Here is a 13,782-nt window from a genome sequence, read left to right as displayed (position 1 = left end):
CACCCAATAGTTTCAAAAGTTTTGCACATTTCTATCATCATTATAAACATTAGCACTCCTTCAGGCACTCTTCACCTGTAAAGACACAGAATATTCCACGTGAAGAGTTTGAGTGATTAGGAGACTAGCAAAAATAACATTGAAAAGTTCCATCAGAAGCAAACTCATTTTCCTACAGGAAACAGAATTGCCACACTGTCACATTGCTCAGAAACAGACTATGCAATTAACCAATATCATCTTAAGAAGCATTTCCATACACCAGAACTGAAGCATCTCCAGATGATACCAAAGTGAGTAGATTTAAAGCTGTCAGTATGAGACTGTCTATAAAAGAATGAAGGGATCTGCCATTTGGAATTATATGCAAATCTTCTAGTTTAATCATCTAATACAAGCATTTTGAACATTAAAACATTGACTACTGAAAACAACTTTGCTAAAACTTTTGGGGTACAATCCTAATCACTTCTCTCTGTTCTTCTCACACTTTTTCTTCAAAACTATAAATCCTTTTAGTGCAACCCAAGCTAGGCAGATTTTTTTTCTTCCTACTGAGTTCATTACAGCCTCTAAAAGAGTTTTAAACACAACAGTGCAAGAATCTTAAAAGAAACTAGAACAAAATTCCGAATAGACAAGGCCAAGAGATGGGCACATAAAGATTTGTGAAAAGCTCTCTCCTGCCCACTGCATTTTTATAAGGTGTTTTTTCCTACTTGACCTGAGTCCAGCAAAGAGAACATAGCAAATGAACATCCTTTTTCACAGGCTTCCAGAAACAACATTTAAAAGAAACATAATACAATAGCATACCAAAAGAAAATGAAAGCAGTAATGTCTGTCACAGCTCCCAAAACTAGGAGGAATTAGCATCCCAACCTCCCTTCCATCAGAGGCAACCTATATTTCCATGTCTGTTTGGTCCACAGAAGTACTAGACAGAGAGTTAATCCAAAGCAATTCAACTAAGAATTCATAATATAAAAGAGGTACCTCACTGACAAATTCCCAGTGAGTACAGCACTAACTCTAACTGCAAGCACACAGCCACTACAAACCAATCCCAAGAATTCAGCGGGTTCTGACAGATGCTCTTCAGTTGCTGTGTTAGTTAGCTGACAACGACCACTTACTATTTGCACAAGACCCAAGCTGAGACACATGACTATAGGATCAAAGACACGAGATGTGCAGGAAGAAGTAATGGGAAGGAGCATAACAACAGAGTCCTGGCTTGTATAAGAACACTGTGTAAGGGATAGGTGTCAAAACCTGTGTGTTTTGTGGTGTCAAAGAAGCTAGCTGGAAATCTTGGTAGGTCATAGTCTTTAAGTAATGCAGAAACAACTTCATTTGTGAAAGAGCACATGAACACATGCACAGTTACAGGACTGTTCTAGGCTCACCTTCATTTTCAGGAAGAAATTTTAAAGGCTACACGGTATTACTAAGTAGGTTAGTCATACAAGCCATTCGAAGAAAAATGAGTAGGAGTAGAAACAGGATTCCAGAGTAAAATGGATAAGTGTATTAGTATTGAGCAACAGAGGACAGCCTAAACCTCCTTTTGCAAAGCAAACAAACCGTAGGATCCTGACATCACTTAGTACTGTCACAGGCCCAAATCTTCTAGTGTACTCTCTTGAAGAGACCTTTTGACAAGATCTACACAGTACATGGATCTTCTTGGAATCAACATTCCTTCTGCAATTCAATGGAAAAGGGAAGAAAGTGGCTAATGGTACTGGTAGTCATTTATGGAGGCTGAAGAATAAAACAGAGGAGGAATTGTGAGAATAAAAGGAATCATTGATAGGAAGAAAAAAAAAAAAAAGAGGGAAAGAAAAATGAAGATATGCTTGGCAGTTAGCTGTTTGCATTGATAGAACAATAACAACAAAAATGACCTACAGAAGACAATAAAAGAAACATGCATAATCCAAACTTCTGTTTTTACAAACAAAGCTCAAGCATGCAAGAATTTGAGGGAAAAAAGTCCTGTTTCTGTCTGTCCTTGAGTATATTTTGTTTTATTATGTCAAAAGTTTGAAATCACATTATTGTCTGGTTTTGCTTTATAGATATCCCACTCACCAATGAATGCAGTGACTTTTGGGTTGATAATCCCACTTGGCAGAAGATGGAAGTCATATTCCACAGAATCCACAACGACTGTGTGTCCTGCATTATTGCCTCCCTAAGGTGGCAAGGGGAAGAAAGAAAAAAATATTAATAGTTCCTCATACAGAAGACAAATGAAAACACTAGACATATGGAATAAATTCATTCCACCTTCAACTTTGCAGCTTTCATTTCTGCTACTGATAAAAAAAAAAAATCTATTAGAGACCTCCTTCTCTCAGTAAGTCTGCTGTACTTGGTTTGTCAAGCTTGACAAATTCAACATGCATATTATCAGTCATAGATTTCGGATGGTATTTATCAAAAGTAAAAATGCCTTTTTAAAAATAAGATTAATGTATTTCTAGAAATTGTTGGATAGAGCTATAAATATACTAAAACATGCAAACATTTCTAAAAACCATCAACAGTTTCACTACATTCCTATTACACTTATGAAGAATAAACATTAATTATCAAACTGCAACATTAACAAAGAAAAAATACCAGTTAAAAATGAGTAGATAAAGCCCTAGTGTAATTAGGGAGGATAAGGTCAGCTGTTTGGCAACATACAAGCATGTTGTTTTGAATTTGTGGTTCAGCCTTTTTCATGTTTTTCCACAACAACAAGACAAGTTCATTCTCTGCCTCCTCAGCCAGTACAAGGCATTAGTATCCAAAGCCTGCTGTTAAGAAGTAATTCTAGAGACAACCAAGACAACTGTGGTTAAGTTCCAGAAGACCCCTTGCACCAACTAATATTCAGCATTTATACCTTTTCTCATGACCATGAGGTACAAGAGTATTAAGAGATTTGTTAAACCGTGAAGTACTTCAAAGATACAAAAAAGGCCCTGTGTCTAAGTCTTACAAAACTAAAAAGATTACAAAACATTACAAAATATCCCCAGTTCTTATTTGCTATACTTCTGAAAATAAGCTTACACTCTCTTGTGACTCCAAACCTACTTGCTACCTCTAAAACACTTAAAAAATACAAATATGATACCCAAAGCCATATATCTGGCATTACGAGTAAGGAATATTCTTAGATATTCAAAGCTCTCTCCCATAGGTAAATGCCTCATCTCAGCTTATAGCAGTCTGACGCCCTTTGGGAACAGAGGGAAGACAAAGACCTTCACCTAAGGAGAACACCTGAATTTAAGCAAAGTTGTAATATATTACACAGTTTTTCCATGCAGTACCTTGAAGAAGTTGTAGATTTCTGGATACAGATGGTTTTTACTGCAAGAGACTTAACCAGAAAAGTCCAAATTTCCCATTCACAACATATGAAATATACACAAAAATAAAGCAAGTAATCTGTTTAATTAAAGTTGAGAAATAACTTTCCTCCCATCCTCCCCACAGTAGCAGTTAAGAAAGGTTTAGAGGTCTACCACCTCCATAGTTGCATCTTTGATTTAAAAGGATGCTGAAAGCTACATTAGCAAGTAGATGACTACAACTGTTTTCTAAATGCAATGGCTGGTAACTCCTTAGCTACTGCAGGTTACTGAAAAACTAGGCTGTATTTGATGAACTATTAAGTTACACACATAAATTATACAAGCTTTTTTAGTACATGAGTTCCCTTTCTCTGTTTGCAAATCTAAGCAAAGCAGGTGAAGAAAACAGTTAGATACAAAAAGAGCATTTACAGTAAAGTGAATCTGCCGAAGTTGGTAGCTACCTTCTTCCTCATCAGATTCCTTCAATTCATTCCCATTAGATCCACTGGTAATACCAATGTAAACAAATTGAACCTAGAGACTGACACACTTTAAATGTAAATTTGATAAATAGGTCTAAGTACAATACTGGAATACTGAGGTAGCAGCAATTTGCCAGTAGGAAGATGAGTCCAAACTGAAAATCCTACACTGACTGGAAATTTCATGGTTTGCTTCTCAAGTTACTCAGCAATAACATTTTTTTCTAGAATCAAAACATTTAAGAGAAGACAAAAATTGGCCACTGTATATAACCTTAACAATAAATTCTTAGTCTCTTAAAAGATTGCCAAGCTCACAGTGTCATTTAGATGTGCTAACATAAAGTTCAGTGGCCAGTCAGCTTGAGTAAGGTGCACAGCATAAGAACAGAGCTGCTGTTTGTTGGTAGTATCAAGATTTTTCCCTTACACTGCTGAATGACGTCAAGATACACAAAGGTGTGTTGTTTCCACACTCATTTGAAAATACCTCATGGCTGACAGAACAAAACTGGCAGTTTATCCTTTAAGCCTTGAACCGCAGGCACAGCACAGCTCATACTTTCTCCAAAAGCAAGCTAGTCACCCAAGTTATGTGAACTTCCATATCTTTGCTATTAGCAGCTATACTTCAAGGATTTTGCTTACAAGTAAGAAATAAAATACATACATCTCAGCATTGTGTGTGATGAATCACCACTTGAATGCGCTCTTAGTTCTCAAGGTTTCTTAATGCTTGTTTGCAGATTGTACTCAAATTTTAATCTCAGAATTCACTTGTTTGTGTTAGGAGAATGCCTACAATATGGAAAGATTTCATTCCAAATGAGCTACTGATACCCCAGTAGAACAACTGATAGGTAGGAGTGTCCGGTCAGTTCACACCCTGCTTTCAGCATCAGTCCATCAAAAAGTTCAATTTTTAATGCTTCAAACCGTATTTTAGGAGAGCACTACAACAGCAGCATTCAATTAAGTCAGTCTTCAAAATACTGCCTTACAGGTAAGCCCTAACCTAATGCAAGTGTACTGTTACATAACTAATGAGTTGTAATACATGAAGAGAGTGATTCATATCGTATACTTAAAGTGAACTATCAGTGAAATATACTCATGTTGTATGCTTAGACATCGCACAACACAGCTTTGGTAAACAATTCTGTTTACAAAAACCCAAATTCAGAGTTCTAGCAGCAGGGGGCTTGTTGAGTTCTTGAGTTTGGTGGGTTAATAGTATTGGTTTTGGTCTTTTTTCTCCCCCATCCACAGTATTTCTTTTTTTCCCTTCATCCAGAAACTGACAATAACACCAACATCTTCATTACCGTTGCCTCTGAGCTTAATTCAATTTAGAAACTGAGGAAGTCACTTCTGGCTTCAGTCCTTTCTATCTGTATTTCTCACTCCCCCCTCACCACAGTGATCCAAAAGGGATCAGTTGAGTCATTCAAGCCAACGCTTCTTTGATTCAATTACTTAAACATCAATGGAGAACTCCTGTGTTGAACTAACAGTGAAAAGAAATTTCATTGTTTATGCTCAAATAAACTTCAAAGTTTTATGAAATTTTTGCCAAAGGGGAAGAAAAACACAGAGGTCATTTCTTGAGGAACATTTAACAGACTCAAGACTTTACGTGCTCGGTATGCAATATTTAATCCCCAAATTATGTAAAAGTGACATTCTGTAAGACAGCAAAGATGCAAACACCTAATACAAAAGATAAGTGAGGTACTCCTTTTAAGAAAAAAAAAAAAGAACATTTTAGCTATTTTTAAGTAAACTAAAGTCACAGAAGCCCAAAAAACAGGTCAGCATTGACAGTATATGTAGGACTAGAAGAAAGCTTTCAAGGTCTGCAAGACCCTTTCTGTACACAATCAAACCAACGGAACCTTTTTATGTAGCTACGTGCTCTCTCCCCTGCTTCCATAACTTCTGAGTGTATTACAGCTATACGTAAGAACACGATGCTGCAGAGCTTAACTTTTGCTTATTTAACACTGAAATAACTCTCTAGGTTATGTTACGAGTCCGTTAGGTAAGGATGCAAACAATCTTCTCTCGTGTGTTCTAATAAAGCTAACTTCAAAGATAGACAGCTATTTTTTTTTATATTTGTGCATCTCTATTAAAGCACAGCACTGCGAATTTTTTTTAGCATACTCCGAGGTTTCTAAAATTTGATTTTCAAAAGTCAGCAATCTCCACGTAACTGTGTTGGAGGAAGGTGAATGAAAAGTTAAAAGCATTTATTTTCCACTTGTCCTTTTCTCCCTTCCTTACACTATCCCTTCTACCCACATCTTTCAAACAGTATTTGGAAAGTCTCTCCTCTCTCATAACATGTTCTACAGCGCCAATGGGATCAGCCCTCTCAGCAAAGCAGCCCAGAGCTCTGCCAAATTATAAACAATATTAACTTGTGTCTTGAATAGGATTTCCTCAACTTTTCAGCTGCCACGAGCCTGGACTTTGCGTAACAAAGCTGTCTTTCCTTAATTTTTCACTTTTCCTTGTGGTCAATACCTAGTATCACTGTTGCCTCCCAGAACTGGCTTCACGGCCAGATGCAGCCTCCAACTTGCAACTTACTCACTGCTGCCTGCACCACTGCTAGTGATCCTGGGAGGGTAACAGCCACTGGGTGACACCTAACCTCTCTGCTGGTAACTGGGAACTGAACACCTCTTTTTTTCTCCCCAGCAGTATCAGTTTGAGCAGTTGATGGAATTGTGGAGCTCAGAATCTTAGAAATATCTCTTTCGGTCATGGTTTTGAGGCAAAAACAAAATACACAGCCCTAATACATGTTTCCTAGTATTCTTCCTGTGTCACTACTGCAGTGACTTACATCACTTTCTTGAAAAAGCATGTGATCCTTGGCCACTAACTGGTAATCCCACAAAATCCAAGCTATTCAGCATGTAAAACCGCTAAGCATACAGGCATCTGAGGGGAAGGTGCACAGTAACAGACAAATTATCAGACAAGTTCTGTGCGAATGACAGTAATCATGGTAACAACAAACTACCTATTTACCTACTTTCTCTAGAAGCCTCGTCCCAAAAACCAATCCCTATGAAACACCTATTTGAAATATTTCTTCCAGAGCAGTAAGCTGCTCAGACAGATTTTAAGGGGAAAAAAAAAAAGTTTTTCCCTCTAACCTGCTGAAGAAGATTAAGCAGCGTAAAAATCCTTCTCATTTTAAGTACCACACCCAAGAATCTGCACCCATATACTCAATATAGATAGGCCAGTCAGCACTACACACAGAACTACTGTAGAGTACACCTATCCTGACAAATGTGAACAGGATCAGTTACACATGCACAAAGGGGGCTTAAGATAGCAAAGGCAGCTGCATGTATTGTACATCTGGGTGCCACTTGATAAACATTCTTAGGAAACACCCTTCTTGCAATAGTTTCAAGTGCCTGAAAATACTAATTTTGAAGGAAAAAAGTCATTATCTGCTAGCTGATATTTTACTGGAAACAAATATGAAAGTTCAACAAATCAAACAAGTGACTCCCACTGGCCAAGACCCACCATCAAAGTGCTGGAAGGCAACACGGTATATTTTTTAAAATACCTTCACTGGCAGTTAAAATATTTGGGTTAAAGAATTGAGTAGTATTTATGCAAGCACCTGACTACAACGTAATATTGTTTTTGAGTCTGAGCAAAACCACCTTCTCACCTGGAACCTTCCTGCAGGCTACAAGCCCTTCAGCGCATTACATGCTGTCCAGTCATAACACCTTCCAGTGCAGGCCACGTACAAAGCACAGAGAATGAGCATTTATAATATTTGTCAGACTTCTTTCTCCCACCTCCCCCTCCCTGGAATTGCATTACAGAACACTGAAGTTGAAATGACTCATTGCTGGGGTGCTTAGTTCCTCTTGTTGATTTCTCAGTTTGGTTGTTTGTTGTTTGTTTTTTTTTGCTAAGTCTGCAGGTACGAGCAGTGTTTCCTAAGTTACTCATTTAGCTTCCCATAAATACATTTCTAATATTAAATTTACTCAGGATGTAAAAAATTTAAGTAGACAAAAATAACACTAATATAATGTTTGCTACCTTAAGAGCTCTTCTGAAGCCAAGTGAAGCCCACAATTGAGGAAGCATGGAATCTCATTTTCCAAAATGACCGAAAACAATACAAAGTCACCTTGAAATGTTTATAGGAAAAATCCCAATCCAGAACTCTCTTCTCTGATGAGTTCACTCTGGAAATTCCCATGCTCGTGGGTTTGCAATCGATCTCAAGGACCTACCTGAAAAATACCTACAGGACTTTACTTCTGATCCTTCTGGTGAGAAGGATTTGCAGTTGGTGTATAGAACTCATCTGTATAGGACAGTAGCCAGAGCGCTAAAATCTATTATGAACCAAGACATATCTGTATAAACCAAGACAAGGGAGTATTTCAAATCCTGACACTTTGCCAACACCAGCACCCTCCTCACTGCCCAGCCTACAGTACCACAACTTCACCCAACAGCTGAAGCACACAAGAGGATTTATTAGGAAAGCAGACTGAAATTACTATTAGAAGTATACTGTGAGGGCTCCGATACTGACCTTAAACTCAGAATTGTTTAAAGGAGCTCTGACATACTAAAATACACACTAAAGAGACCCCCCAAAACCTGCAACAGTCACTGTCTTTCCTTATGACACAGCAGTGCCAAGCGGTCTACCATAAAACAGGATGCCTCCGGGTAGAGCAAAGGCGGCTTTCAAGCTAACTCCTCTAGAACAGAAATTAATTGCCTAGTTTAAAAAAGATGTTATCTTACGCCTGTATTCAGAGAGGAGTCATGCACTTCCTTGAGCTCTCCCTATCAGAGGTGTGTGGGTGTGCATGCTTTTTTTTTTTTTTCCTCTTGCCACCACATCGCAGCATTAATTTTCAGCTCAGAGCAGCCATGGTGATTTCTGAACTAGTAATACAAGTGACTGCTAAGCTGGGCAAGAAGCAAGTCAGTGCTGCTTTGGCATCATATGGTCGTAAACACTTCCATTTAACTCTTTAATGAAAAACCATAAATGCATCAAAAAAAGCATCACTACTTACGATGCATATATCCCTTCCTTCTTGTCTCATGCAGTTTCTTGGCATTCCAAAAACACCTTTAACAAGGTGAGCAGTGTGTGTGATCCTGAACTTCCATTACACATCCCAACGTAGCTTTGCAATTACTGGGCCACTGGCTTCTCATTTCAAACCATATTGTCAAAAATCTACTTAGACCCTCAGCTTGCCAATCATCCCTCCTTTGAGAAAAAGTAAACAGAAAAATAACACCAAAGTGTGGATAGTAAATTCATTGCCCCACATACATCATTAATTTCTTGCTCAATGTAGCCATCAAACTCGACCTATCCCACGATTTCAGTATAAACAACATTCAGCATCATTCTTTGCCTACTTTCTCTTAACAAATAAAACAAAACATTTATTTCATTAAGTCTAGCCCAAGTTTCTTCTGCTCATCTCAAAAAAAATGCCATACAAGTAGGAAACTGGACTCATAACGCAAGTCTTCATTTGAGTCAAGAAAAAAAGACTGATCTATCCCGAAGAGATATGAGATCAGGTGAGGGAAGTCAATAAGGAAGAAGAAAAATGCTGAAAGCACAGATGGGTCCAGTGCTACATTGCTTCAGTGCACAGAACCCGCTGTTGTTTTCTACGTTCCACAGCAATAAAGAATGGATATGAATAACAAATAGTGATTTTGGGAACATTTACAGACCGCCTCTTCTAAATATAGAAAGTAGCAAGGGAAAAATAAAAAATACACTTGAAATTTGACTGAGCTGCTATGGAGGACTGCATCTTCATCAACCGCGAGAAAACAGTGAGATTCTGTAATAACAGTAAGAAACCCGTGTGTCAAGGCGTAATTTGTTCTCTTGTGCTGTTAACATCTCCTCTTAACATATAAAGTTCCAGCTGCTCTTCTGTTTGAAATAATGCCTTGTTGCTGGATTGTTTGGATGTGGTGCTCGGAGATATGATTTAGCAGAGGGTTGTTAGAGTACTACGGTTAGGCTGCAGTTGGACTTGATGATCCTTGAGGTCCCTTCCAACCTGAGTAATTCTATGATTCTATGATTCTAAGGAGTAATCACCTACCCACACTGCTCTGAAGTCAGTCTGTGAAGCACTCACTCCTGGCAGGTCAATGAACTCGTTTTACTGACCTCTCTCCCCAGCACCACACATTACCAGCATGGTGATGACCACTACACAGCCCACAGGTGCACACAGCACTTCAACAAAAGGAGAGCTCCAGCATGCCATTATCTACAGAGTGCCCGATCTGATGGAAACTGCTGTAGCTCCTCATCCTTCTGCTCCCATCTGTGCCACGCTGATATCAGCTGAAAAGATGTGGTAAGAAGCTTCAATTCAGTTTTGAAGCAGCAAGAAGATAGGGTTCTCCAGCACAGTGAGCACACCTTAATTCTGGAAGACTCCAAAATCTTCATCTCTGAGGTATTGCTCTAAATAAATCAGCTACCTGTAGAGCTAAAACAGTGACCAGCAAATGTGCTGAAGAAATGAACAAATGAGAATCATGCAGCAAAGACAGCATGTTGGGTGCTTGTTTGGTTTTTTTGTTTGTTTGTTTTTTGTTTTTTGCTGTATTGTGTACAGGGGTACACTGGAGGGAGGTAATATAAGAGACGCATAATATGTTTTTTTCTACTCTTTGTTTTGATAAGATGATTACCTCAAATCATTTGCTTGTATTATTTTCCCATTCCCATATCCATTAAGGAATGAAATCATAGTAATCAAATTTCCTAATTTGGTTGCACTTTGCAGTGTAGGAAGTTCCTTTATCAGAACAATGAACGTTCTCCTTTTAACTTTCCATTACCCACGGAACTGGCAAAAACACAACATACATGTTTAAACATTGCCAGCTCTGAGGGCAGCTAGGCCGACTGCTTAGTAAGAGGAAACTATGACAATAAAAAACCACAAAAGCACGGTTTTCCTAACAAGTGTTCCAGAAACCCAAACGAATTCTTGTTCCATTTTACTGTCTGGGCTACAGTTCAAATGACAGCAGGTAAACAGGCTTTGGTCTGTAAGCCTCCGAGCATCAGATGTAGGTTTAAGTGCAGAAGTCTCACAGATGTATTTGCCTTAATGAAAGTATCATTTTACTAGGTATCTCTTACTCAAACTTAACAGTGGAAGAACCAGTACATACTATGACTATATTGCAGATGTGTTAGCATTAAATGCATCTGAGCCCTCTGTCCTGGCACTGCCATCATTACACAACCACAGTTGCCAGAGCAGCTGCATTAACACTACATACCTGCAGCCTCTGGGCATGTCTTTGCTTTAGCCTTGTTTGTTAAAAGTCTGGTGTTTCTGAAATCACATCACTAATTTTGATAAACACAACAAGAAAACTTCACATCCTTTGAACAACCTCCAAAGCCATGGTGATATTTGGAAGAACAGCCACAGCACTAGGTGTCCTGGCTGTACCTAGGCAGGCAGCCCGTTCCACGTGCCCCAGCTTGCATCAGCCAGGCAGCCAGCTACAGAAGTAATGGGGACACCTGTCACCTATGAGACAAGGAGGTACGGCAAGTGTAACTCCATGCATTGCCTTTACAGGAGTTGTAAAAGTCAGCGACAACTGGCTCTGTTGCAGGACTGTTTTTATGGCCCACATCTGCGCAAAACCAAGCATGGTGGTATGAAGCCATGTGAGAGCTCCCAGACTTTCAGTTCCAATACAATACAGTTTCCTAAGCCACCTAATAGCAGCTAATGAGTCTGCCAATGAAGTAGCTGTAGTAGCACACTTTCATAGGAACATGACAGAAATACTTGGCCTCACCCACAGGTGTTCTAGCAACTACACAGCTGAACAGAGTCCAACAGGAAGACAGGACCCAAAAGTACAGACTGTAGGAAGCTGCCATTAGCCAGGGGCAGACTGAGGCACAGCCTGTCTTCACCAGCTGTACTTCTATGAGACACACAACAGTCATCTTCATACTCTTGCTCAACAAAACCATCAGGGGTATTCCTGCACAACACATAGTGAGATGACACACAAGTCAGCACTGCTGGAAGAGAACAGCCCTATCTCCCCTCTCATTCTGGGAAACCCCTCTCTGTGCTTACACCCTTCTGGGCTCCCCTGAGTCAAGTCAAGTCAGTTTTGCTTACTTACAGCAGAAAGTAAAACCAACAAAAAAAACAGTTTCCTGCCATTTTGATGACTTAATTTAAGTCTGAACATGGGAGGAGGCCCTGACAGCATGAGGCCCTCAACAGGAAACGGAAGAAAGAAGGGAGAAAACCCTCCTTCCTTCAGCAGCAGCCACAAGCAGTTAGCAAGGGCTGAAACAGCCACCAAGATCACACCACAGATTTTCCCCTTTCCTGATCTTTGCTCAGCTGACTGGAAGAAAGTGGCACATCCATTAAGCCTAACCACCTCCCCTTCCCCTGACCAGCACCGCGTGCCTCTCACCTGGCACCGCCTGCCCCAAGAGCAGGGCTGCAGACAAAAAAAACAGTCCCGTGCTCCGTGCCCCGCAGCACATTTTGGTTTGTGTAAACACAGCGCATGAGAAAAGTCATTCATTTGCAAAACCAGTTGTAGTTCTTGACTTCCAAATCCGTCTCCAAGTTGCCAAGTTTTTTTTTTTTATTTCTCTGCTTTGCAACTGCCGCAGCCTTGACAACCCCAGCTTTATGCACCGCTCTCCTCGGACCGTACAACGTCTCAGTGTTCACACTGTTAGGAGAAAGGCGCTCTTTTCCCAAACGGATTTATCAAATATGGATTTCGTGCGCGCACCCAGCGGCAGCGGGCAGATAACAGAACCGAGGTGCAGCCCACACGTGCCACGGGCATTTTGTGTAGCCGTACCTCTAACTTCAGGAAAAACGCACGCAGCTCCAGCTCACACTACGGTACTCCACAGAATCGCTACGAGAGAATTATTAAGGGGGAAAAAAAAAAAAAAAAACTCTCGGATCTCCGTTTGTTTTGATGCAGGCACTGAGGAGCGCCCTGCCTGCAGGCTGCACTCACTTTGTAACCCTTCTGCGAACAGGGCCTCCACAAAGAGACCCGGGGGAAATCCCAAGGCAGACACAGGGGTTCCGCGCCTCCTCCCTTCGCTCACCGCCTCGGGGCCGCGGCGAGATGCTGAGGGCGGGCGCGCTTCCCTTCCCCGGCGCCTCGCAGACAAAGAGCGGTGCGCGGCGGCGGGAAGGGGAGCGCCGACCCGGGGCACGTTCCCGCTCCCGGCCGCGGGCGGCCGAAGAGACGCCTTCCCCGCGTCGCGCGGGGACAAAGGAGGGCTGCGAGCCGCGGGGCCCGGCCGCCGCTCTCTGCCCCCAGCTCGCGGCGGCCCCGCGTCGGGCGGAGAGAGGGGAAGGGGCGCGGGCGGCCTCAAGGTGACACCCGACGACGCCGGCCGGCCTCCCGCGCTCCGCTCACCTGGCACCTGCAGACGATGTCGGCGTCCTGCGCCAGCAGATCCACCACCTTGCCCTTGCCCTCGTCGCCCCACTGGGCGCCCAGCACGACGGTCACCTTGTTGCCGGGGAGGCGGGCCGCGCACCCGCCGTTGGGGATGGCGGGCGCCGGGGCGCCGTGCTCCGCCATGGCTCGCGCTGCCCGCTCCGGCGCCGCTCCAAGCACATGCGGCAGCGCGCGGCGGCCCCGCTGCCCCCGCCTCCTCCCGGCCGGGCGGGGATGCCGCATCCAGGTGGTGGTGCCGCCTACCGGCACCGGCCCGCCCCGCTGAGCCGCCCCCAGCCCTCCGGCAGCGGCCCGCCCCGCTGCCCCGCGGGAACCCGCGGCCGCTACTGGCGCTCTCGGCGCCTTCTTCGCCCTTGTGCCGATCTCCCGCGTCCCGCAGCGCG

General features: G+C 42.1%; 1 protein-coding gene across 1 annotated transcript in view; it reads right to left on the bottom strand.

The window, feature by feature from the left end:
- The window catches only part of ADSS2 (adenylosuccinate synthase 2), a 32,202-nt gene extending 18,435 nt beyond the window's left edge, over positions 1–13,767 (bottom strand). The window contains exons 1-2 of the mRNA XM_085219608.1: positions 13,355–13,767; positions 2,098–2,200 (exon numbers count right to left, since the gene is read on the bottom strand). Of these exons, the coding sequence (XP_085075734.1) occupies positions 2,098–2,200; positions 13,355–13,621 (370 nt within the window). The 5' untranslated portion in view covers positions 13,622–13,767. The remainder of the gene's footprint in view (positions 1–2,097; positions 2,201–13,354) is intronic.
- Positions 13,768–13,782: the final 15 nt, after the last annotated feature.

This window comes from Meleagris gallopavo, chromosome 2, assembly GCF_905368555.1.
Source record: "Meleagris gallopavo chromosome 2, MGAL_WU_HG_1.1, whole genome shotgun sequence".
Taxonomy (NCBI): Eukaryota; Metazoa; Chordata; class Aves; order Galliformes; family Phasianidae; genus Meleagris; species Meleagris gallopavo.
Note: the sequence above shows the minus strand (reverse complement) of the source record. Positions and strands in the feature narration are given on the sequence as shown.